Source organism: Sapajus apella, unplaced genomic scaffold, assembly GCF_009761245.1.
Source record: "Sapajus apella isolate SASKATOON/1434 unplaced genomic scaffold, GSC_monkey_1.0 scaffold32, whole genome shotgun sequence".
Lineage (NCBI taxonomy): Eukaryota > Metazoa > Chordata > Mammalia > Primates > Cebidae > Sapajus > Sapajus apella.
Genome location: NW_022436972.1, coordinates 5,868,619 through 5,892,351, shown reverse-complemented (window position 1 = coordinate 5,892,351; position 23,733 = coordinate 5,868,619). Strand labels below are relative to the sequence as shown.

Sequence of the window (23,733 nt, the reverse complement as noted above, 5' to 3'; positions counted from 1 at the left end):
CAACCCTACAAGGTCACGAGAAATGGAAGAAGATACCCAAATATTTACTCCTATGGGGATTTTTAAAAAAAATCACAGTTCCAACTGCTCTGCACAGAGAAGTTAACTAATTAAGCACTGACTGAATGAGGAGTTTGAGAAAAGAACCAAGAATACATTTTATAGACAGTGATAATGATAATAGTAGCTTTTAACATGTCCTTTTTAGATAAGTAATCCAGTAATTCTGAGAATTGATTGCTGAAGACAGTAGAGCCACGACTGCTGAGAAATGAGTAATGTCTTGAGAACTTCCCCAGCAAGAGAAGACTCTTCACTGTACAGCTCTTCCAGCTGTATAGTGGCCTCCTTCCAGCCCAAAGGCTCTGGTTTGGCACTGGCCCTGCCCCCTCCCGTTGGCCCAGAGACCCTGGCTGCAGACATTCCAGATGCCTGTGAGGTCACTGGACACCAGACAAAAACTCCCATTTTTGGATTTCTTCTGCTGTTCCAAGATATATGGCAACCTTAGTATGAAGAAGAGAATAAAGGTGTGGTGTGAAGGAGCATGGGACTAACAGGGACCTGGGTCCCCTCTGCTACTAACAAGCTGCCTGTCTCCAGCCTTCAGGCCCCCTTCCTCACTGACAGAATGAAGGAGCCCGATGATAATACAGGCATGATAGAAACTCTCTATGTATTTGATTTTTATGGTGTGTAGTATCCCCTCTTTCTCTCCCTTTCTTCCTTCTCTTTTTTTTTCTTAAAAGTTTCTGATGTATTCTTCCTAGTATCACAATTCTTCTGCGAGTTGAGGTAGAAAAGCATTTTGTCCTTTTTACTGGTGAAAAAGCTGGAGTTCATGGAGGTAAGTGTCACACAGCTAGGAAAAGCAGCAGGGCCTGTGGCAAGTGGCAAATTCAGCTCTGCTGACTTCTTGCCCGGTGTTCTTTCTACAACCTCATAGAAAAAGGGGCAGCATGTCAGGCCTACTTCTGTTGGCAGTCAGTGTTTTTAAAACTTTAAAATTGCATGTGCTGCTCAGGTGCACCGCCCCCACTGCTCCACGTTGTGCATGATGCCCACTGTATACGCATCCCCACAAGCTGCCTGCCCTGGAGTAGGGATGCTGTCACAGAAACAGATGTGGGTACATTATTTAATTAATTTCACTGTTTTATTATTTTTATTATTACATGTATTGTTCTTCTCTGTTTCATGACTTCCTGATGCTAAATTTGCTAAACAGTTATAAATAAAGCACTAACTTTTCTAAAATAAAACAATGTGAATTTTAGTGAATTATCTTTTTGGGCAAGAATTATTCTGTTACACAAGAACAGAATGCGGTAGCACATCAACCTTTCACCTAACCATTTCATTCTAAGACTATTCATCCAAAATTTTTTTTTCTGAAATCTGAATTTTGATATGGACAGAAACAAATAGAAGACTCTGTGAGAAGATATCCCTCACCCCACTCTCCAAAGCCACAAAGCAAAGGTATGGCTCCGTGAAGACATGCTCCGTCAGAAGTACATAAAAGGATCATTCATACCTCTGGATTGAGACTGAATGCTTTTGCTGGCTTTCCCACACAAAGAAAATCGAAAATGATTTCTTTCATCGCAAAATCTAAACGTTCCTATAGTAAAAACGAGAACACAAAGTCAAAGTGTTAAGATATAAACTCAACATGAAATGGCTATTTTCATCATATGCACCAAACAAATAGGTGGTGGCTAGAAGAGGAGGGGCACGGCTCAGTTTTGTGGCTTGCAGAGAACCTGGAGGAAGACAATGCCCATCTGAACCAATGGTAGGGCTGCTTCTGTTCTGTGTGGTGTGCAAGGATGCCTTCATTACAGAAAATATGTAATTGGCCCCTAAAGCACAGTATGACTAATGACAAAAGATTCCTCCAAAATCAAATAACCAAAACACTTGGGGTACCCGAGCACATTAACAGTGTGAACTCTTCCTATTTGTACTGTACTCTTTAAAATGTTTTTTAAAGAGATCACTGCAAGATGATCATTTTCTTCTATTCTCTAACATTAAAAATCCTTTGGCTCATAACCAACAATTCTGCAAGTGAGACAGGTAATCAACACATAAGATATATGAAGGTTACTTAATATATCAGGGGTATAGACCTATATATAGTATAACAGGAATAACACATCAGGTATATATATAATAATGTATATATATATATATATATATAATATATGCAAAAAATAGGAATATGTATAACAGGTATATCAGGAATATATAAACAATATATATAAAATATATCAGATATCTGTGTATACGTGTGTGTGTGTGTATATATATATCTATATACACACATACTTATTTATACATATCTAAATAAAACAGGTTCATTTTATACAACACATTCCAGAATAAACAAAGCACATTCTCGGCCACATGATAACTACATACAGAAAAATTACATTAATTCTTTCACCTGCAGAGCAAGTACTGTCCTTTTCCTAAGGACAAACATTACAGAGCTATTTCATTGCACCAAACACAAAGAGAGATATTACTGTCAAATCGTCTGTGAAGTAGCAATTGAACCTTACACTTTATATCAATTGTACTTCAACAGTACTTTCATGCCTATTATTTCCTTTTAAGCACACGATATTGTGAGGCAACATTTTCATCCCCATTTTACAGCAAAAGAAACAGAAAAAAGATGTTTTCTGACTTGTTTAAGGTTATAGAACTGGCTCATGGCAGAGGCTGGACTGGAATAATAGTCTTTTTCTATTCCTCTGTACAAGAAGGTCAAAGTTGGGGTAAACTCATTTACTTACAAAGTGTTTTAAAAAGTACAACTCTTGGGTTTAAATAGTAAATTACATATTAAAACTGTTTAATATTACTGGACCCGTTTTTTAAGTCATTAATATACATAAAGCACTTAGAACACTTCTTGGCAAAAGAGTTCTTGATAAATACTGATATTCCTATCAAATTCTTTTTCATAGGTTGAAAGAACATTATTATTTACTCCTCAAATTTTGCTAAATTGTTTTCTTTTGGTTTTCTCTGAACATCAGACCCTTTGCTTCCTCCTTACTTGCAGAATCCAGAGCAGAGAAGCAGGAAAAAAACAGAGGTGAAGGGTCAAGACAATCTTGTTTCACACACTGTGACTCAGACGAGCCACTTAAACTCTGTTTTTCATTTATCAGATGCTGAAAACACTTGATGTACCAACTCACAACTTGTTTTGAAGCAAACCATAGGCTGTGTGTGAAAACACTTTAAACCTTTCACAGAAGTCTAAACATGTAAGAGATTAATTTAGACTTTCCATCTTTTACTCCTTCATAAGAAGGAGGCTGGTTGCTTAGAAACCATTAGAAGATTCCCACCATCAGAGTCTTCTCCATTACCTGGGCAATGAACTGGATGATTTTCACAAAGATGTTCAGAGGCATATCCCTTGGCACCACACCACGGGACCCTTTGGGGAAAAGTGTTGTGATGATGGTTATAAGTCGGCTGAAAGATAAGGGGGAAAAGAGAAAACAAGCAAGATTGGCTGAGCTCCAGTTCTTTAAGGGAAAATGGCAGATGTTTCATCTTATCTAAGTATCAGCATTCAGAAAAAGAAAACAAATCACCTCACCCCTTTCCATTAGCATAATTACTCTATGAAAAGTTTTTCTGGAAAACTAGGAGCAGTTGGAAATTGTAGCTGTTTTTTTGCTAAAGTGGCAAATGCAACTCTGGAAGTGGAACTTGTTGATCATGATAGAGGCTGGAGCGTTTGTAATGGGTGTTGTGCCAATGACTATGGAAAGCCTGAAAATGTTCCTCAGGACTTAGATCTTTTAGATCTAAGTCAGCTTTGAGTAGCTTCTACCTGAGTTAGCATAGGCAGTAATAAAAGAAATACCCGCTGCAGTGGCTGAGTAATGTGATTACCTTTGACAAAAGCCAAATCCTTACCTCTGAGTAGCTGTGTTGCTTTCACATTTAATTCGAATCATGTAAACCCAAAGTAATCTGTAGAGAGATTCCAGTGCAACTCGAGCCATCTTGGGGTCTTTATTCTATAACAGAAACCAAGATGTAACATTGCAGATGTAAATGGTGAGGTCTGAGGTTCTAGGGACGGTTCTTCTCTGAAGGCCTGGAAAAGGTAAGCCCCAAGTGGATGGCTGGGTACTTCCGAGGCACATTGCATCATTTGGGACTTATAGGGTATTTGCCTCTCAATGCTTACAGGATGAACCATCCATGCGGAGGCATATAAATGGTGGGACAGAGTAATTCTGGGGGAAGCCATGTCACTTTATCCTTTGCCATGGTGAGTACTCAAGAGATTATCTTCTCCCTCCAGCCCTAGGGAACCCAAATTCTTTAGCACTAATAGGAGAATCAGTCTGTTCTTTTTATTGTTGATTATGTCCTTGTAAACCCTTATTGTTTTGATTCTCCAACCCCTCCATCCCATCCCATCCGATCACCCTCCAATATTGAGACTAATGTTTACTAGGTACTGTGCTAGAACTTGAGATGCAGAGATAAAAGACAATCCTTTCCCTTAAGATGTTCACAATCTATGGGAGATGGGAGTCAACTCTACAACAGCATGAAAATCTGGTAGAGACAGAAGTAAGAGGATAGAAAAAGGGCAACATATGGCAAACTCAAGGAATGGGGTCAGGAAAGGATTTCAGGAGCAGATAAAAACTCAGATGACTCATGCCTGTAATCCCAGCACTTTGGGGGGCCAAGGCTGGTGGATCACGAGATCAGGAGTTCAAGACCAGCCTGGCCAAGATGGTAAACCCCATCTCTTTAAAAATACAAAAATTAGCCAGGCGTGGTGGCAAGTGCCTGTAATCCCAGCTACTAAGGAGGCTGAGGCAGAGAATTGCTTGAATCTGGGAGGTGGAGGTTGCAGTGAACCAAGATGGTACAACTGCACTCCAGTCTGGGTGACAGTGCAAGACTCCATCTCAAAAACAAAACAAACTCAGATGAATCTCAAATCCATTTTTGTTGTACTCATTCATAATGAACATGCATTTGAGTTACTACACTGAGGCTGCCACGGTTTGTGGCCCTAGATAATTTGAAAAGTGTAGAAAAAAAATGGCGGGAGAGGGAGGTATGTAGGCAGAGGCAAGAGCACACGGAACCTGAGAGAAATGGAGGAGCAGGGGACTTCTGTTTGGGAGTCTGGGAATCCTTTGTATGCTGGTGAAGGGCCAGTGCAAGGCCAGATGAAGGAGCAGCTGTTGGCGAGGTTTGAGAGAAAAGCAGGGGCTATATGAGGCACCTTCCATGAGGAGACCAGGCTTCTCATGATGCTGACAGGCAGCCAATGAGATCAGAGAGACCACAGAGGAAGTCCAAAGTCTGCAGCATGGAGCAGAGGCAGGGAAATCAGCTGTGAGTACCCAGGCATTAACAAATCAGTCAGAGAGGAGGGTGTAGGTTTCATCATCTGATGGACACTTCATTCCTCACTTCTGACTCTCACTCCATCCTTTCAATCAATTTTATAGATTTTATCCACAACATTTCTCTTGAATTTGACATCTTATCCATTCTTACTTCCTTTGCTATATAGCTCAGGCTCCCAACACTGTTATCGGGATTGCTGCAGTACCCTCCTACCAACCTCTCTAAGCCAATCCCCACCCCACTGTCCTATCTTACACCAATTACAATCATTTCCATGTAGAAATCACAGAATCGGTGATTTCCCTGGTGCCTGTGGGATCAAGTTAACATTTCTTGGCCTGGCATACCAGACTAGTCAACAGCTGGCTCTAACCTACCTGTCTGCCTCCTATCCTGTTACTCTCCCGCAAGCTATGTAAACTCTAAACATAGCCAGGCCATTCTCATTCTATTTCCATGATGGGAGTGTCCTTCCACCCCCCATTCCTGGATCTTTTTTTTTTCTCCCAAGTGAACCCTGTTCATTCTTTACAGTGGACTTGGATGTCCTCTCCTTTGTGAAACCTTCTCTGTTCCTCCCTGATGCCTTGATCCTAGCCCATTAAAACTATTCCCTCCTGCGTGTCCTCTGACTCATATACCTCTAGCATAGCCCTTCAACTCCTTACATATGGGATCTTGTTTGAACATCAGTTCCCACATAAATGATAGGTTCTCTGAAAAAGGGGAGCATTATTTACCCCTTAAGAGCTATTAAAATTTCTGCTGTTCTGCATGGGGTCAATGCATGTTTGCTAACCAGTCTTCCAGTGTCTTAATTTCCTGATAGGTTCTTTTGCCTTTTTGTTACTTGTTTGTCTCCATTTATTTAGTCAAACAATTCTCTTTTTTTCTTAGAGCAGATAATTTATGGAACTGATTTTTATACAATTCATAATTCTTTACAAATGACCTGGGATAAAGTTTATCTTAAAATTGTTACTGAATAAAGATGATCCACATAAATAAATTCTATAGGAAAGACTATAGTGAGAAGTTTTTAGATTTAGGAAAGATAGACTTCGTAAGCTGTGTAGTCTAATAACTTTTTAGTGTGGTCATTATTTTAAAAGTCTAAATTTCCATATACATTTAGGTCTGTTCTATGTTTCTTTTTTTGTTCTATTAGTCTGCCTATTCAAGTACTAATACCACATTATTTTAATTATTCAGGTTTTATGATATGTTAATATCTAGTATGGCCTACTTTCTACAGTTCCTTGCTTTTTTTATTTTTATTTTTTAATTTTTAGTGGTTTCCAAGATTTTCTTGCATGTTTATTCTTCTAGATGAACTTTATAGCTATTTGTCTAGCTTCACGGAGAAAAAAAACCTGGCTTTTTAGAAGCACACATTTATGTATAAAGGTTTTATTTTTCTTGTTAATATAATAGGTAAAATTTGTCATATGTTTTAGTTACTTACAGAGCACTTGAAACTAGTAAAGTTGCATTTAAAATGGTCCATCATTTTAAAATTTCAGAAATTATGACTACTCGTCCAAATCAGCAAATGCCTATGGTGTACTCACATGGTGGTTAAAAGCAGACTCCACACACAGACTGCCTGGGTTTGAATCCATCCTTGCCTCATATTTTATTAGCTCTGTGGCCACCTAGGGAAAGCATTTTAATCTCTCTGGGTCTGATTTTCCCTGTCTGTGAAATGTAGATGATAATCCTACCTCCATTACAAGAGTATATGAGAGTCAAATGAGTTAATACACATAGGGTACTTAACACTGTACCTGCCTGTAATATTACTATGTAGAAGACAGCTTCAATTCAGCAGCAAACAAGGGAAATGCAGCACCTGCCTTTATTCCTTCCTAGTGGAAATGTCTTTTCTTTTGTGAATTTTGTTTTTTTAGTACCTGTAACAGTCTATATTTGCATAGCGTATCATTTGAAATTCTTTCATATACATTATCTCTCACGGCGAATCATGATGAGGAAAGGCAAATATCATCTCAATTTCACTGAAGACCATAACCGAGATCTCGAGTTTAACTGATTCACATTAGTGTCTTCTGTTTTAATTTCTTTAGAATATTTGTCCTGTCCCTCCTGTCTACCATTTTTCTTGCTTCTTGTTGTGACTAATGTTCTTTCACTCTTAACAACATTTTTGAGGTTGTTTATTTTTGCTTCCATAGACACTGAAAAGCAAAGTAGCTAACTTAGGTTTTAGTTTGTTTTGTTTGTGGATTATGTACTGTTAATTGGTTTTTAGCATTTCATGATGACATCAGATCATTGCAACTGCCTCCCAAATGGATTTGCTGGCCTCTCTTCATTCTTGCACAAAGGATATTCTTAAAATACAAACATGTTTACTTTCCTGCATTTAAAGTCCTTAAGTGGCTTCTAGTCACTTACTGGACAATGTCCAAATTTCATAATATGGCATATGAGGGGCCTTTTGTGAGCTGGCTCCCTTGTACCATTTCCTGTCTCTGCCTTGTGGTAGGTGAACCTTGCACTGAAACTTCCTTTCTGCAATTCCCTGAATACCTGGGATGCCTTCCTACCCTTGTCTACTTGGAGAACTTAAATTCAATTAGGTGACACCTCCTCTTATGGTATTCCCCCACCCCTCTACTCCTGTCCCCATCCTCTGGAGAGGCTACCAAGTGCCCCTGCTCTCTGTTTTCTAGGAAACAGACATCCTTTACTTGAATGTTTCCAGCCAGACAGTGAGCTCCAGGCATTTTGATTGTTCGTTTTTGTGTCATCAGTGACTACCATACAGCAGGTTACATATTAAAAGCAAAACCAGTAAATATTCAAAAACAAAAACAATCTGAGCAGTAGCTGAACAACTTGATACATAAACCAGATTCATTTGTACAGAACCTATATTAAAGACAAACTCTGCTATGTAGGTAAAGCTAATTTTCATATTATAATGGCAGTAATAAATATCTTGGACTTGTATGGAATTTTGGTATTTCAGATGTGCTTTCACATAACATGATATCAATTGAAGGATTTTATAAATGAGAGAAGGCCCAATGATTGGTCAAAGTAAATGACAGTAAACCAGGTTAGTACATGACAGCTGGGTTAGGAATTGACTTAGGCTCTAATAAACATTGTTTTCTCAGAAATTGGAATGTATGTATTACAAGGTGCTGGCTATAGCAGGTATTTAATTTTAATCAGTGTGGTACTTATATTAACCCATTTTAATTTTCACAACAATGTATGTTGTAGATTCTAGGAACAGAGGGTCAAACAACTTAAATAACTTACTCAAGGTCACACAGTTAATAAATGACAGTGCTAGAATCTGAACCTAGGCAATATGGCCTCAGTGACTTAAATTTTCCACTTCAACTTAATATTATGTGGAGGCTGCTCAAATATGCTATTGGTATCTACTCTACTTAAAGATAGTGCTTCTTCTTCATCTGTCTTTGTATTTCCTTAGCAGCTAACAGAATAGGTGCTTGATATATATTTTCAGGATGCAGATATTTTAGCACATGTCTCAAATCACTGATTTCTGTATCAAAGCTATTTTCTTCAAGATCAAAACAAGAATCTTCAAGATTCTTCTGTTGGAATCTGCATCTCCCTTAATTAATTAACCAATAATTAATTAATGGTATACATTTATTATGGCTCTGAGGTTCACTGATATAATTGTTCAAGAAAGCTACTCTGAAGTGGGCTTCAGCGTAGCTCTTCCCTGGACCCACGGCCACTCACTGACTTCATGGGATGTGTCAGCCTATTTAATAACATGTCTACCTCCTTTAAATCTTGCTGTTAATTAATTTAGTTAAAACAATTCAAAGTTATTGGTAACAAATGAGGACAAGTGAATTCACTGATAACTTGGCTGGTGATGCAATCAGTGGTACAGACCAATGTTACTCAAGGTCCATCAGCTGATTATCTGCACCAAGTCAGATAATCACCTGCACTGCTTATAAATATGCAGATTCCTGGGCTGCACCTTAGATATTCTGAACCAGAATTCTGGAAAGATTCAAGAATGAATATCAAGAAGGTGCATTTATAATAGGCTTCTTTAGAGATTCTTATGCATGTTAAGGTAAAGACGTAGTGAGATAGATAATTTGAGTCATCTACTAATTCTGTTATACTTAAAATACCTTTTAGTTTTCTCTTCCATTTCAACTAAAGCCACCTAAGTAAATCTATTTCTTTGTTATATTTCCTTGTATATCACAGCCAATGCTTTCCATCTTTTTGACATTACTGTTTGAAACCTGAATCAATTTACTTTGATCATGATTCACCCTGTTTGATGACTGTATATTATCCAAATAACATACTGCTACAGTTTAGGATAATCTCTAAAATTATCATAACAACAATTTTATGACAATTATTTTTCTATTGAACGACTGGATAAATAAGGCATTCATGGAAAATAATGTACTTGTCATCTTATTATTAATTTTTGGGTCCAGTTTATATGCATAATTGGAATTTTTGAAATATGCCTTTATTTTGGTAGATCTGAAACAAATTTTCTCAAGATTATAAAAATGAGATGAACAATAAAGCAGAATAACTACATCTTGAATTAATACTTAAAATAGCTAATACTATACCATTTAAATTTGGTATTTAAAAGAGAAAAGTAGTCATTTAAAAATAAATGCCATATATTTTAATGAATTCAGGCAATGATTGTGAAATCTTTAACGTACTATTCACTGTCTCCACTTCCAAGATAAAGATAGCATTAATAAACTTACTATTATGTGAAAAGTTGAAAAAAGCATTCAAACTTCATTGCAATTGTTACACACAAATATTTAGGTACTACAGACAAGTTTCATCAAATATATTTATGGCAACCACACTTGTTTTGAGATTTTTACTGGAATTTCAAATACCCTGATTGTACCTCCCTTGCTGGCCTTCCCTGAATGCATCATTCTTAATTATAACATCCTATTAGATTTTCTTTAGAGCAGTTATAATTATCTGTTTTTTTTTCTAATGAATTTATTCATTTGCTTATTGGTCTGTCTCCTCCACTAAATTACAAGGTCTAAGAGACCAGAGAGTGCTACTGTCTTACTAATCACTTATTCCCAGCACCTAGAACCGTGCCTGGTAGACTACTTGTAAAATAATCATTGGCAACTGACTGACTGAGTGGATTCAAGTCCTAGCATAAGTGGTCCCTGAGAAAAAAGGAGTATTTTTTCTCATTCTGTACTTTGGTTTCTCCAACTTTGAAACTAAACTGAATCATGTCAAACCTTCAGATGCAGTATTGCTATCTGAGAAAAATATTTAGAAATGCGTAAACAACATTCATGAAAGCATAGGGAATATTTACCGTAGCCTGTGGCATTGCCATGATACCCACAACAATGTTTAAGAAGCCCCTACCTGGGCCAGGCATGGTAGCTCATGCCTGTAATCCCAGCACCTTGGGAGGCCGAGGCAGATAGATCACCTGAGGTCAGGAGTTCAAGACCAGCCTGGTCAACATGGTGAAACCCTGTCTCTACTTAATATACAAAAAAATTAGCTGAGTATGGCGGTGGGCACCTGCAATCCCAACTACTCAGGAGGCTGAGGCAGGAGAATTGCTTGAACCTGGGAGGAAGGGGTTACAGTGAGCTGAGATGACGGCATTGTTCTCCAGCCTGGACAACAAGAGCAAAACTTCGTCTCAAAAAGAAAAAATAAAAAAGCCCCTACCACTCAACTGCTCATAATGTATCTCCAGTGACTGAGAGCTAATGTTATTATTATTAATCATATAATTAATGCATTTCTTAGCCTTTGAGGTTTCTTTTCTGTTTTTATTTTTTTGTTTTTTTTAATAATCTGGGCCTCACTGGTACATTATATTCATTTTTACAAAATATAAGGCGATTTGAAATTCTTCCAATTAGTTTTATTTTGAAGGACAAGAAACTAGCATATAGCTATTATGAACATGATAATTTCATTTTATTTTTTATTTAATTTTTAAATCTGTAATTTTTTTCTTGTCTGCAAATGGTGACTTAACATTTTAAAAGTACTGTTCAATCAAGTTCACAAAGCATATTTCCTTTTGTCAGAATTAGGTGTTGCATGGAATATGCGAAAGGAATACTTTTTTTTATAGCACAGTATGTTCAGATTCTGACATAAAATACATAGAAGAAAAAAGTATTGGTTACCACGAACCAAGAGTTCCTGAAAGATGTGAATGTCTTGGTGAAAAGGTGCTATGCTATACATTTCTCATCAATTTATAATGGAAAATTGCTAATAGATGCTTAAGTTAATTAAGTGGAAATATTAAAGATTTCAAGTCTGTTGTCCCAAAGCAACCTGCTTCTGATTGACTAATGCTGGGGATAAACCAGGGCACTGTTATTAAGTGAGTGCTGACCCTGAGAGCTTGTTTACATGAAAAGCGGGCAGGTTTTCATGCTCTGACACACTTCTGCTCTGCTTCTGTCACGCTGCCCCTCGATGGCTCACCTCTACAGAATACATAAAAGGTGGCTACCAAAGGTCAGTGTGTAGGGTTCAGATGCGAGGTTCGCTATCCTGAAGCATCTGTGGCTGGGGAGGGGTAAGGAAGGCAGGGAAGGGTGCAAGAAGGGAGATGGAGTAAAAGTTGGTTTGTTGGTCACTTATGAAACGGCAGAATTGGTTCTAAATCCCATAAAACACTGCAGCAATTCCAGACAAAGTATATCTCTGAAGCTGTGTTAGTTTGTCCTAAGGTATCTCTTCCTTACTAAGGACTTAAGAGGAGGTTTGGAAGGTTTTCTGAATATTAATAACATTTTTAAAGGGTCCCATTCAGATCCCTACTAGGTTTAGTTCTAAATATATGTGATACAATTTTATTTCATTTTTATCTTATCAAGGATCTTTTTATAGCTTTTAGCCTTGAGGTAGTGAATTCAAATAGACTACTACCCATAAAGTAAGATATCATTGCCTTTCTGCCTTACTTGGCCTAATAACTACTTCTTTAGTGATTCATGGGGTATGTGACCTCTATAACTCTCACAGGTATGGCTCTACTCCTACCTTTTACATCCCTCACTGTCTGCATCTTGCATTTTGAAACTTCATTACTTATCCTCCAATGAAATTCTAAGCTTGTCAAGGACAGGGACTCTATTCTAATGTAGTTTTAATAGAATTGACTCCCCCTCCTTCTCACTTTCAGCACCTTCCCTAGCAGCTCACACAGTGGGCACTACATAAGTCCCTGCTGAACTGAATTCCGGAATGTGGTTCACTCTCTATAGCATTCACTCTACATAGTCTTTCTGACCTTATTGCCTCTTAGAAATCTTAGTGCTTGAAATGTCTACACAGGGAAATACTGTCAGTGCCCAGGCCTGCTCCACTCTGGGATTGTAGATTACCCTCATAGTAAATCTTTCGGGTGGGGTTTGACTAGAGCTGTAAGCAATATTCTAACTTTGAAGTAATTAAGTTCCAAAGTAAGATGCTCTGCTATGTTTCAAAAACAAGTTCGACAAAAAATTTGGGTCTCAGTGGCCACAGCAATAGGTTGTCATAAAAAATATTATTTTAGCCGGGCGCGGTGGCTCAAGCCTATAATCCCAGCACTTTGGGAGGCCGAGGCGGGTGGATCACGAGGTCAAGAGATCGAGACCATCCTGGTCAACATGGTGAAACCCCGTCTCTACTAAAAATACAAAACATTAGCTGGGCATGGTGGCGTGTGCCTGTAATCCCAGCTACTCAGGAGGCTGAGGCAGGAGAGTTGCCTGAACCCAGGAGACGGAGGTTGTGGTGAGCTGAGGTCACGCCATTGCACTCCAGCCTGGGTAACATGAGTGAAACTCCGTCTCAAAAAAAAAAAAAAAACAATTATTTTAATTCTAAGCAAAAACCAGACACATTAAATATAGAATATACAGAAAACTGCAATTATAAGCACTCTCAATAATTTTCCTTTCTGTTTTCAATAAAGTGACTGTTTTCTATCTGTGTAAGATGTAGCAGGAAAAAAACATATTTAATGAACTAACAGGTGGGTAACTTAGAAGTGGACTAATTAACAAATGATACTGGGCTGCATGTTAGAGTGATTTGGCAGATCCTCAAAAAAAAAAAAAAAAATACCTGAAAGTGGCCTTTATATAACACTTGATAACCCTGAAAAGCATTTCATTTTTTTCAGAGTACTTAAAAGCTTAATTCTCTATCCACTGCTATTATATTTCACTGACAATTTGAAGAAAATGAATGATTCTAATCTTGGATTTCACAATCAGCCTTTAGAGCCAGTTCATAGTTGGTACTTAAAACAGCTCTAATGCAGATTATTGTGTAATTACGGTAAATGCCAAAATAATATAATTAATCTTAATTACTTTGCCAAATTAAAGCATCATAGAAGAAAAACAACAAGGCAACGTTTGTTTTTTTTTGTAAGCACATACAAAATTTTATAATTAAGTATATTCTTAAAATTCAAAAGCAGCTAGTATCAAACTGGTAAAAGAAATTTAACCACATCTTTGGACACTACCAAGAACAACTGTCAAAAATATATCCTATTTGCACTTATATTAGAGATAGTTTTCATTTCACTGTCTTTTATCAATAGGTTACTAAAACATAAAACATGTTTACCACTTTTAAGTTACAAAGTCAATTTTAAAGCTTATCATTACAACTGTTTCAGCCTCAGCCACCATGACTTTATTCCTCATGTCACCCAGCACCTATGTAGCAGGTGTACTGCTGGAAATAGTGAATGCTTGGGACTGACTGCCATGCGGCTTGAACAAAATACCTTCAAGAATCACAAATGACAGTGACAGGAAAGAAGTGCTCTCTGTTGCTAGGTCAATCCTTCCACAGACTGGAGCTTCTGCCCCAGAGACATTCTCCTAGGCTGGAGGGGATAGAGGAAGGATGGGAAAGGTGTAAGTGAGCTTCTGAGATCAATTCACATGCTTCTATTAGCTGAATGTGGCCCTTATTCTATTTTTAAATCATTTAGATAAAATGTGACTGTGGATGCGTATAAAGGAAAATTTAATTCTACCTTTGAAGGGATCCTTGTTAGAACAGATTTATTTTTCCCAAATTTGAAGTGATTTATCTTATTCCTAGTCACTTTCCAAAATGGACTATATTAAACAAGAACTCTTTTTTTTTTTTTGAGATGGAGTTTCACTCTGTTGCCAGGCTGGACTGCAGTGGCCTAATCTTGGCTCACTGCAACCTCTGCCTCTTAAGTTCAAGTGATTCTCCTGCCTCAGCCTTCTGAGTAGCTGGGACTACAAGCGCCTGCCACCACACCCAGCTAATTCTTGTATTTTTAGTAGAGATGGGGTTTCACCAGGTTGGCCAGTAGTCACCTCATGACCTGCCTGCCTCGGCCTCTCAAAGTGCTGAGATTACAGGCGTGAGCCACCACGCCCAGCCTAATAGGAACTCTTATTAATATTTTTTCATTATTCCACCAGTATAGGTAATTCCCCCGGCAAACATCAAGAATCACTTCAAGAAGCACATCAACCAGCCTAAGAACTACTGTAAATTTTTATAAAAGATCATTTTTGAGCTGACAAATACTAACTTTTAGGTTGGACAAGCAGTTGTTGAGGAAAATGTGCCACCTGTTCAGGAACAGCTGTTTCTGACTGACACAGAGCAAACAGGTCACCAGAGGGTATAAGGCCTGAGGAGAAAAAAGAGGAGGTCACAGGATAGTTTATATTTCAACAAACCAGGTAACATACATTCTCTGTACCTACTACCCCACCATCTCCCTCTGGGGTCCTGGGGGCAAGAAAGAGGATGCTGTGTAGCACAGCACTGCCCAATGGATGCAGGGCACTGGTGTGCATTTCACAAATGCTTTCTGATAATGCTGGGGATGGAATAACCAAGAATTATGAATAGCATATAATAAAATGAAATAAGTTCTATGTATAATAATGCAGAAATCTGATTCAATGAGTTAGACTTTACTTGTGAAGTTTAAAAACAAACTTACCATATTAGATTGCTCTTAATCTCCAGAAAAAAAAAAAACAGGAAGGCACACAAATTTTGAAAATGTTATTGGCTTTTTTGCTCACAGACATCGAGTAATTTGTCCCTATCTTAGAGGTAGTTGTCTATATATATATATATATATATTTTTTTTTTTTGCGTGCAACCTTCTGGTAATTAAGGAAGATTCCTAAAAGAGATGTTATTGCATTGGTAAACTCTACCAAGACAAATTTAACCACAGGAGGAATTTGCTTATGACCAAATAAACAGAGGTGCTACTGTGCTTTTCCTGCCTAGCTGGGCCAGCTTCCCACAGCAACTTGAGAAGACAGCAAAGGTAATGAGCAGCCACCCAAAAAATCATACATGCGGAACCCATCACCATTTTGCTAAGCCAGATGTCACAGACCTTTATGATTCCCCCTAAATCAAGGCTGGTGAAGATTTCAATAAAAACGTTAACGGTCTCATCTGTTAACTTGAATTAACAAGAAACAACTGCCCACAAAGAAATTGAATGCCTAACAATTCATTAGATGCTTTTTAAAAATTAATTTAGCTTTAAAGGGACTTGGAACTACTGCTACCATTGAGCGCAGCCCTAATGCCAGTCAGCAATCTAAAAAATATGCATACGGTTAGTCGCAATGACCACAGAATGTAGACACGTGAGCAAATTTGCCACCACTAACAGCAAAGCAACCCTAGGTACGTGCTCAAGTCATGGTGGGGATGTTCATCCTCTGGAGACTAGGATAAACCATGCTAGTTGCCAGATCCCTAAGCAAATTGCTTTCTCCCGACTTTCACACTACAGCCATTACAGCACTTGCTGATTCATAAACCAAAGCTTTATTCACCACAGTGGGTAAAAGGTGGTGGTAACTTAAAAGACTTTCCCATACCGCTCTTCAGTACCAAAACCTTCCCAAGAATTATTTTCCAGCATTCAGAGAATCCTTCCTATGGGCAGCTATTTCCCAACTCCTTTTCCTGCCTGTTTCGATTTTGATTCTAGTATCAGGATAGAAACTACCCAGGGCAGGCTCCTGGGGATTGAGAAGAGAAAATGTTATTATAAACTTTAGCCTTCAGATCGGAAAAAAGTTCTCAGAAATTAAAATAAAAATCAAGTTGAGCCAATCTTGAAAGTGAGCAACAGACTCCTTAGGACCAGAGGGTCATCTGAGGTGACGTGGTGGAATCTCCTTACATGAACATCATTCAATCAAGGCCAGTACAAAAAGCCAGCTTCAGTTTCAAATGCTGCCTCTTTTTGAGGGAGGTTTAGGTATTTTTCCCATCTATGGAGTCCTTATGATCCTCAAATAGATTCCTGCCTAGGAATTTTAGTCTGCGCAGTTTTGTTTGTGTTTTCGATTTTCTCATAGTTACTAACCAAGGAATGCTTCTTTCTAGAAGAAAGTTCCAGCGTGGTGTCATACAGGCTTTCCACAAAATTTCTAAGGCAGGGAACATTTACTTCATTTTTAACAGCCTGAAATAGAGATGCATATGAATATTATATTAATAAAATTGTTGATTTTGTGATGCAATTTGAAGGAGTTTTTAGAAATGAAAATGTAACTCACAGCAGCGACTGGAACAAGGATTTCAACAAAAAGCCCAGCCAAGGCATGCTTGATATCTTTGTCTTTGACCTCGAGGAAATAATGTGCACATTCCTGGGAAGCAGAAAAAGGGTATAGGGAGGGACAGTAGATTTAAATGTACACATAGAATGTATTTAAACAAGTTTCAGTCAATAGCTCTTAATTCAATCATATATCAACATAGCATATTCCATAGTCTATTAAAAATCACTGGATTCAAACATTTATATTGAAATTTATATGTTTGCAGTGGCCTCAATGACATTCTGCAAGGCTGGTTTTTTCACTCTTCTATTTCAAATCACTATTCTAAAAGGACAAAGTATCTCTAACCAGCGAGCACGCATGTATCCACCGAATCACTGGTTGATTAATTCAGTCATTCACTTCCAATACATTTCCTTTTATTACTTAGTGTGTGTGGGTCTCTGGGCTCCTGCTTAGCCCACAGACACAGATCCCCAGGGAAGGTAAACATGGGAAGAGAGGCAGAAGACATCAAACTTATTTTAGGCCCTATGCCTGACAGCCTGGGGCACAGAGCTGTTTACTTGCTCGCTTTGACATTTTAGGTGCGTTTATTATTCACATAGTTTCATAAGCAAGTCTGGAACGTTTCCCTTTCCCACATCTACAAGGAAACCTTTAGAAGGGTTCCTCAAGAAGGATACTACTGCCTGTGGACTGTTGTCCTATGTAAGGGTGTTCTTGGTTGCTCAGGGACTCATTCTATAGGAAAATGGGCCTGCCAACATTTTTTTTTAAACAAAATGTCAACTTTTTTAAAAGCAAAGTTGGCAGAATTCTGCCCATCTCTCTCTCCTTCCTGGCCTTATTGATAGTAACTTATTGTGATCTATATCAGGTATTATTTTCATTCAAGAGTCCAGGGCAGACAGGCGCCACAGCTCACACCTGTTAATTCTGGCACCTTGGGAGGCCAAGGCAGGCAGATCACTTGATCCCAGAATTCCAGACCAGGAAATGGAATGGACAATATGGTGAAACCCTGTCTATACAAAAAAATACAAAAATTAGCTGGGCGTGGTGGCATGCACCTGTAGTCCCAGCTACTCAGGAGGTTGAGGTGGGAGGATCACTTGGGCCTGGGAGGCAGAGGTTGCAGTGAACCAAGATCAAATCACTGCGCTCCAGCCTGGGTGACAGAGTGAGACCCTGTCTCAAATTAAAAAAAAAAAAAGAAAGAAAGAAAGAAAAGAAAGGGTCCAAGGCTACATATATTGAATAACATGTTAATATCTACATTGGCTATTTCCCTTTATTTTCTGTTGCCATTGGGAAGATTGCCAAAAACAGCCCCTAACGTCCTCATTCTATCAATATCATATTAAGACCTCAGCTCACTACCACTCTCTAAGGTTAGTGTCGTTATCATCACCTTGCTGATAAGGGAAGTGAGGATGAAAGGGGTTAAGTGTGACGGGTCAGGTCATAGAGCTGGTAAGTGCTGCAACTTGAATTCAAACCCAAGAAGTTTGATACATAGTCCCCCCCGGCCAATATGTAATAGTTTCATTGTGACATAATTTATGTAGTATGCAATTCACCCATTTAACATATACAATTCATTGGCTTTTAGTATAATCACAGTTGTGTATCCATTACTACTGTCAAATTTAGAGCCTTTTAATGATACCCAAAGGAAACTCTACTCCTCAGCAGCCATCCGCAACCTCCCTATCCACTCCCCCTCCCCAGCCCTAGACAACTGTTAATCTACTTTCTGTCTCTATGGATTTGCCTATTCTGGACATTCTATATAAATGGAATAACACAATACAAGGCCTTTTGTGTCTGGTTTCATTCACTTAGCGTAACATTTTCAAGGTTCATCCATGTTGTAGCATGTATTAGCTTCACTACATTTTATGGCCAAATAATATTCTAATATAGGTATTGTCTATCCATTCATCATTTATAGACATTTGGGTTGCCTCCACTTTTTGGTAACCATGAATAATGCTGCTATGAACATTTGTGTTCTTTTGCATGGGCATGTATTTTCATTTCTCTTGTGCGTATACCTAGGAGTGGAATTGCTGGGTCATATGGTAATTCCAGGTTTTGCTATTTGAGGAACTGCCAGAGCCAGGCTGTTTTCCAAAGTGGCTGTGCCATTTTGCATTCATACCAGCAGCGTATGAGGTTCTAATTTTTCCACATCTTCACCCAGAATTGTTATATTTTTGACTGTAGTCATCCTTGGAGTTGTAAAATGGTACAGCTTATATTCATAATCCATCCTTCAGAACCCTCTAGCAAGGTCATCACCAAATTTAATTCATAGCAGCATTTTTAAAATTCCTTCAAATACCAAAGTTTTGTAAACTCTAAGAGCTGAGTATTCTGTTAAATCCTTAGTGACAATTCTTTTGTTATGTACCATGATAGGTACTGGGCAATAAATATCAAACCTGTATTGTTTAGTTGATTTTTAAAAAATTAAAATTCCTTTCTATAGTAAGAATAAAACAGATTTCTTTATTATAAGTCCTCATGCCTGTGAATGTCAATGTAGCCAACCCAATGTTATCAATTTTAAAAAATGAAAAAAGTCAGCTACATTTTATTCACAGAACAATATGTACCAATGGGTGAAAGATAAAAAAAGTCAACAAACAAGCAATCCCACTGTATACTCTCCTCCAAAGATGATATGAAAATTTAGAAATGAAGTTATGTGCCTGCAACTGTACTATTTGGTTACAAAGCACTTCATGAATTATTTAGACAGAATGCCTCTCCATACTGACAAGTAATTGGGTTTTCATGTTGCAGGTTCATCATTTTCAGGACGGGAAGTGCTCAAGTTGATAGCCCCTTAGCTCTCCTGCCTAAGACATTACCTGCATAAACTGAAGAGAAGCCTCAAAATCCTCCACTGGATACATCTTAATTCGAAAGAATTTCATCCCCATTATCAAGCTGATGATGCTTTGAACCACATATGGGTTCTGCTCTTTGTGCCGTAATTCTTTTAGCTCCGCCATAAATTTCTTCTTTACAGCAGGGAATCTAAGAAGACAACAGAAGAGATTTATCAAATAATGGGTGGGAAAGTCTCTGCAATGGGGGCCTCCGGCATCTGGGAGTGATTGGGCAGAGCAATGGAATCCTTCAAATCAGCTGAAGTGCAACAGCCATGATTTTGTAAGGATTTGATGTTTTGGATTTGACAAAGGATCCAATTTTCTTCTCCTTTTCCCCTCTTATACTGTAAGATGCTCAACATCTCCAACAGGCAAGGGGCCAGATCCCGGGTCATTTAGACCATCTCAAAATAGTCTAGCTCTTAAATTGAGCATGACAGAAAGCCTCATGTCCTCAGGCTTGGCCATTTTCAACATAGTTGCAGACCCCAGAGCCTGAAGTATCAAATAGTGAATCTGTTAGCAATAACATACTAGGTTAGTGATTTCTGACAGTGACAGCAAATAATGTTAGGATTTGTATTCCAAATAATGCCAGGAAGTGTTCCTGTATCTACTTTTAAAGTTTTATATTATTATTTCCTTTATAATTTTGGGATAATGATTATTGAAAAATATATTTTGGGTTAAAATGCCTGGTAATGGGAATATTAAAATTATATCTAAAAGGTAAAGATGAATGGGCTGTCTATTACATTCACAAAATTTTACAATTTTATCTGGCAAATACAAAACAAACAAAAAGATGCAGTCCAGTCCCTATCCTCAAAGTATTGGTATTGTTTGAAAGTAAAATAATACTAATTACAACAACAATAATATTATAATACAGGTTTGAAAATAGAACAGATCTTACAGCTAAGAGAACGCAGAAGCAAATCTTCGAAGTACCTAAGGGTAGAGAAATGTACACATAAAAATTGTCCAGCCAGGTGTGGTGGCTCATGCCTGTAATCCCAGCACTTTGGGAGGCTGAGGCAGGTGGATCACCTGAGGTCGGGAGTTCGAGTCCAGCCTGACCAACATGGAGAAACCCTGCCTCTACTAAAAATACAAAAATTAGCCAGGCATGGTGGCACAGGCCTATAATCTCAGCTACTCGAGAGGCTGAGGCAGGAGAATCGTTTGAACCCAGGAGGCAGAGGTTGCGTCACTGCACTCCAGCCTGGGAAACAAGAGCGAAAATGTGTCACTGAGAATGTGTCACTGCACTCCAGCCTGGGCAACAAGAGCGAAACTCCGTCTCAAAACAAACAAACAAAAAAACAAAAAAAACAAAAACTGTCCAAACCACTAAGTCTGAAACAGCTGGTTTGGCTATTCATTAAAAATACACACACACACTCACACACACACACTCTCTCTCTCATACTCACACACACACTTTCCAAAGAAAACAGTCTAAGATTTATTGTATTTTGTTTTCTGAGACTATTAGCCCGGGTTCCATGAATAATTAGAAGCAAGCCATGATTAAAAAGGGTAATTGTGGCTGGGTGTGGTGGCTCAAGCCTGTAATCCCAGCACTTTGGGAGGCCGAGGCAGATGGATCACCTGAGGTCAGGAGTTCAAGACCAGCCTGGTCAACATGGTGAAACCCTGTCTCTACTAAAAATACAAAAATTAGCGGGGGGTGGTGGTGTGTATGAGGCTGGAAAATCGCTTGAACCTGGGAGACGGAGCTTGCAGTGAGCTGAGATCATGCCACTGCACTCCAGCCTGGGTGACAGATCAAGACTCTGTCTCACCAAAAAAAAAAAAAAAAAAAAAGGTAACTGTGATTATAAAAGTTAAAGGTGAACTAGCAGAAGTTTGGAACAACTCTTAAGATCTTGAAGTAGAAATATCAGGACAAATAAAGCAGGCAGTAAACATATAGACATCGTTGAGGTGGGTGGATCACGAGGTCAAGAGATCGAGACCATCTTGGTCAACATGGTGAAACCCCGTCTCTACTAAAACTACAAAAAATTAGCTGGGCATGGTGGCGCGTGCCTGTAATCCCAGCTACTCAGGAGGCTGAGGCAGAAGAATTGCCTGAACCCGGGAGGTGGAGGTTGCGGTGAGCCGAGATTGAGCCATTGCACTCCAGCCTGGGTAACAAGAGTGAAACTCTGTCTCAAAAAAAAATATATATATATATATATATATATATATATGTATTTGTTTAACCAAAGGCAGTACAGGGGCTGGTGGCTGACAAGAGGGGATTTTGAAGTGCTGGTAATTTTCTTGGCTTAGGTGGGAAGGTAACATGGTGTCCATTGTATAATAATTTGTTTAACTTCCTTATGGATTTTTCTCTATGTTTGCTACATGTATTTCTCAACAAAAAAATATTTTTAAAAGGCAATAGAACAGAAAATATAAATAGCTTCAAGACGATTTAGATAACTTATGAATGAGATATTCCCTAATGGGTTATTAGCATCGCTAGGAATATGTCAGGGTATATTACTAATCTTTGGTGGCATTTTGTGAACGTCTGCAAAACACCCAATTTTAAGATAGCACCCCAAACTGGCCCCTTTGGACATTTAAAAAATACTACTAGAATATGGTAGAAAATATTAGTTCTGTTTACTTTATAAGTAAAATTTCATGGAGATTAATTGGTATATTAATTTTTCAGATTAGGAAATTAGCAAAAATTAAAATAGAAGCTTTATTCAATTTACAAAAATCTATTTGGTATCAGCACATTCTCTGTTCCTACTGCAGACCTACTGTTAGGGCTGAATTGTGTGTCCCTCAAATTCATATGTTGAAGTCTGAACCTTCTGAGACCAGAATGTGACTATATTTGGACACAGGGCCTATAAAAAGTCAATTAACTTAAAACAAAGTTATTATCATAAAATGGACACCATGTAATCTCCCTAGCTAAGCTATTCAGCTAAAATGAAGTTATATCTTTGTGTGTGTCTCTGTACCTGTCTCCCCTTCTTGTAAGGATGTCAACATGACTGGGAGATGAGTACAGAGACACACAGAGAAGACCATATGCAGATACTGGAAGAAAATGGCCACATACAAGCCAAGGAGAGAGGCCTTACAAGGAACCAACCCTGCTAACACCTTGAACTTGGACTTCAACTCCAGAACTGTGGGAAATAAATTTCTGTTGTTTAAGCCAATTAGTCTGCAGCACTTTGTTATGGCAGCTTGAGCAGAATAACGTACCTACCGCATCAGTAATTCTGGAGATGAAGTCCAGTAATTTGTGTTTAATAAGCTCTACAGGTGTTTCTGATGTGACAAAGTTTGAGAAACACTGGTGCAGACTAACAATAACAAGATACATCTGTAAGTTGTTTTACATTTTAAATGATCATACTGTTTCACATTTTGATCCTTATCTACAATCCAATAAATTAGGCAGTGACTGCATTTCCAATTAACAGATTGGAAAACCACAGTAGCAAATCAGAGACTCAAACCCAGGGGTTTTGGTACAAATTCCAGGAATTTCCATTACACCACAGCTATCTCAGGCAGTGGTAACTGTGACATGTAGACTCTGCCCTCTCTAGAATAGTTTATAGTTTAATTAGGAAGATAAAACAGGGTAGCACTGACCATGAGCCATGTGAATCACAATACTAATAATTTACCAGGGCCTACTGTGTGTTAGCACCTGCTGGACACTGCCCAGACCTTTCTGATCTTCAGAAAGGTCAGATGAACTAGGTTCCATCACTTTATCATATTTCACA

At 38.3% G+C, this 23,733-nt stretch overlaps 1 protein-coding gene across 13 annotated transcripts in view; it reads right to left on the bottom strand.

Annotated features, from left to right (window-relative positions):
• FRY (FRY microtubule binding protein) overlaps positions 1-23,733 on the bottom strand; it is a 469,586-nt gene that overhangs the window by 146,492 nt on the left and 299,361 nt on the right. For 12 of the 13 annotated variants that reach the window (XM_032294839.1, XM_032294841.1, XM_032294838.1 and 9 more), the window contains 7 exons: positions 19,934-20,102; positions 17,046-17,138; positions 16,853-16,951; positions 15,032-15,133; positions 3,952-4,055; positions 3,393-3,501; positions 1,538-1,624 (listed from right to left, as the gene is read on the bottom strand). In XM_032294839.1, the coding sequence (XP_032150730.1) occupies positions 1,538-1,624; positions 3,393-3,501; positions 3,952-4,055; positions 15,032-15,133; positions 16,853-16,951; positions 17,046-17,138; positions 19,934-20,102 (763 nt within the window). Of the gene's footprint in view, positions 1-1,537; positions 1,625-3,392; positions 3,502-3,951; positions 4,061-15,031; positions 15,134-16,852; positions 16,952-17,045; positions 17,139-19,933; positions 20,103-23,733 lie in introns of those variants that run through there. The other variant, XM_032294842.1, reaches the window with a different exon arrangement.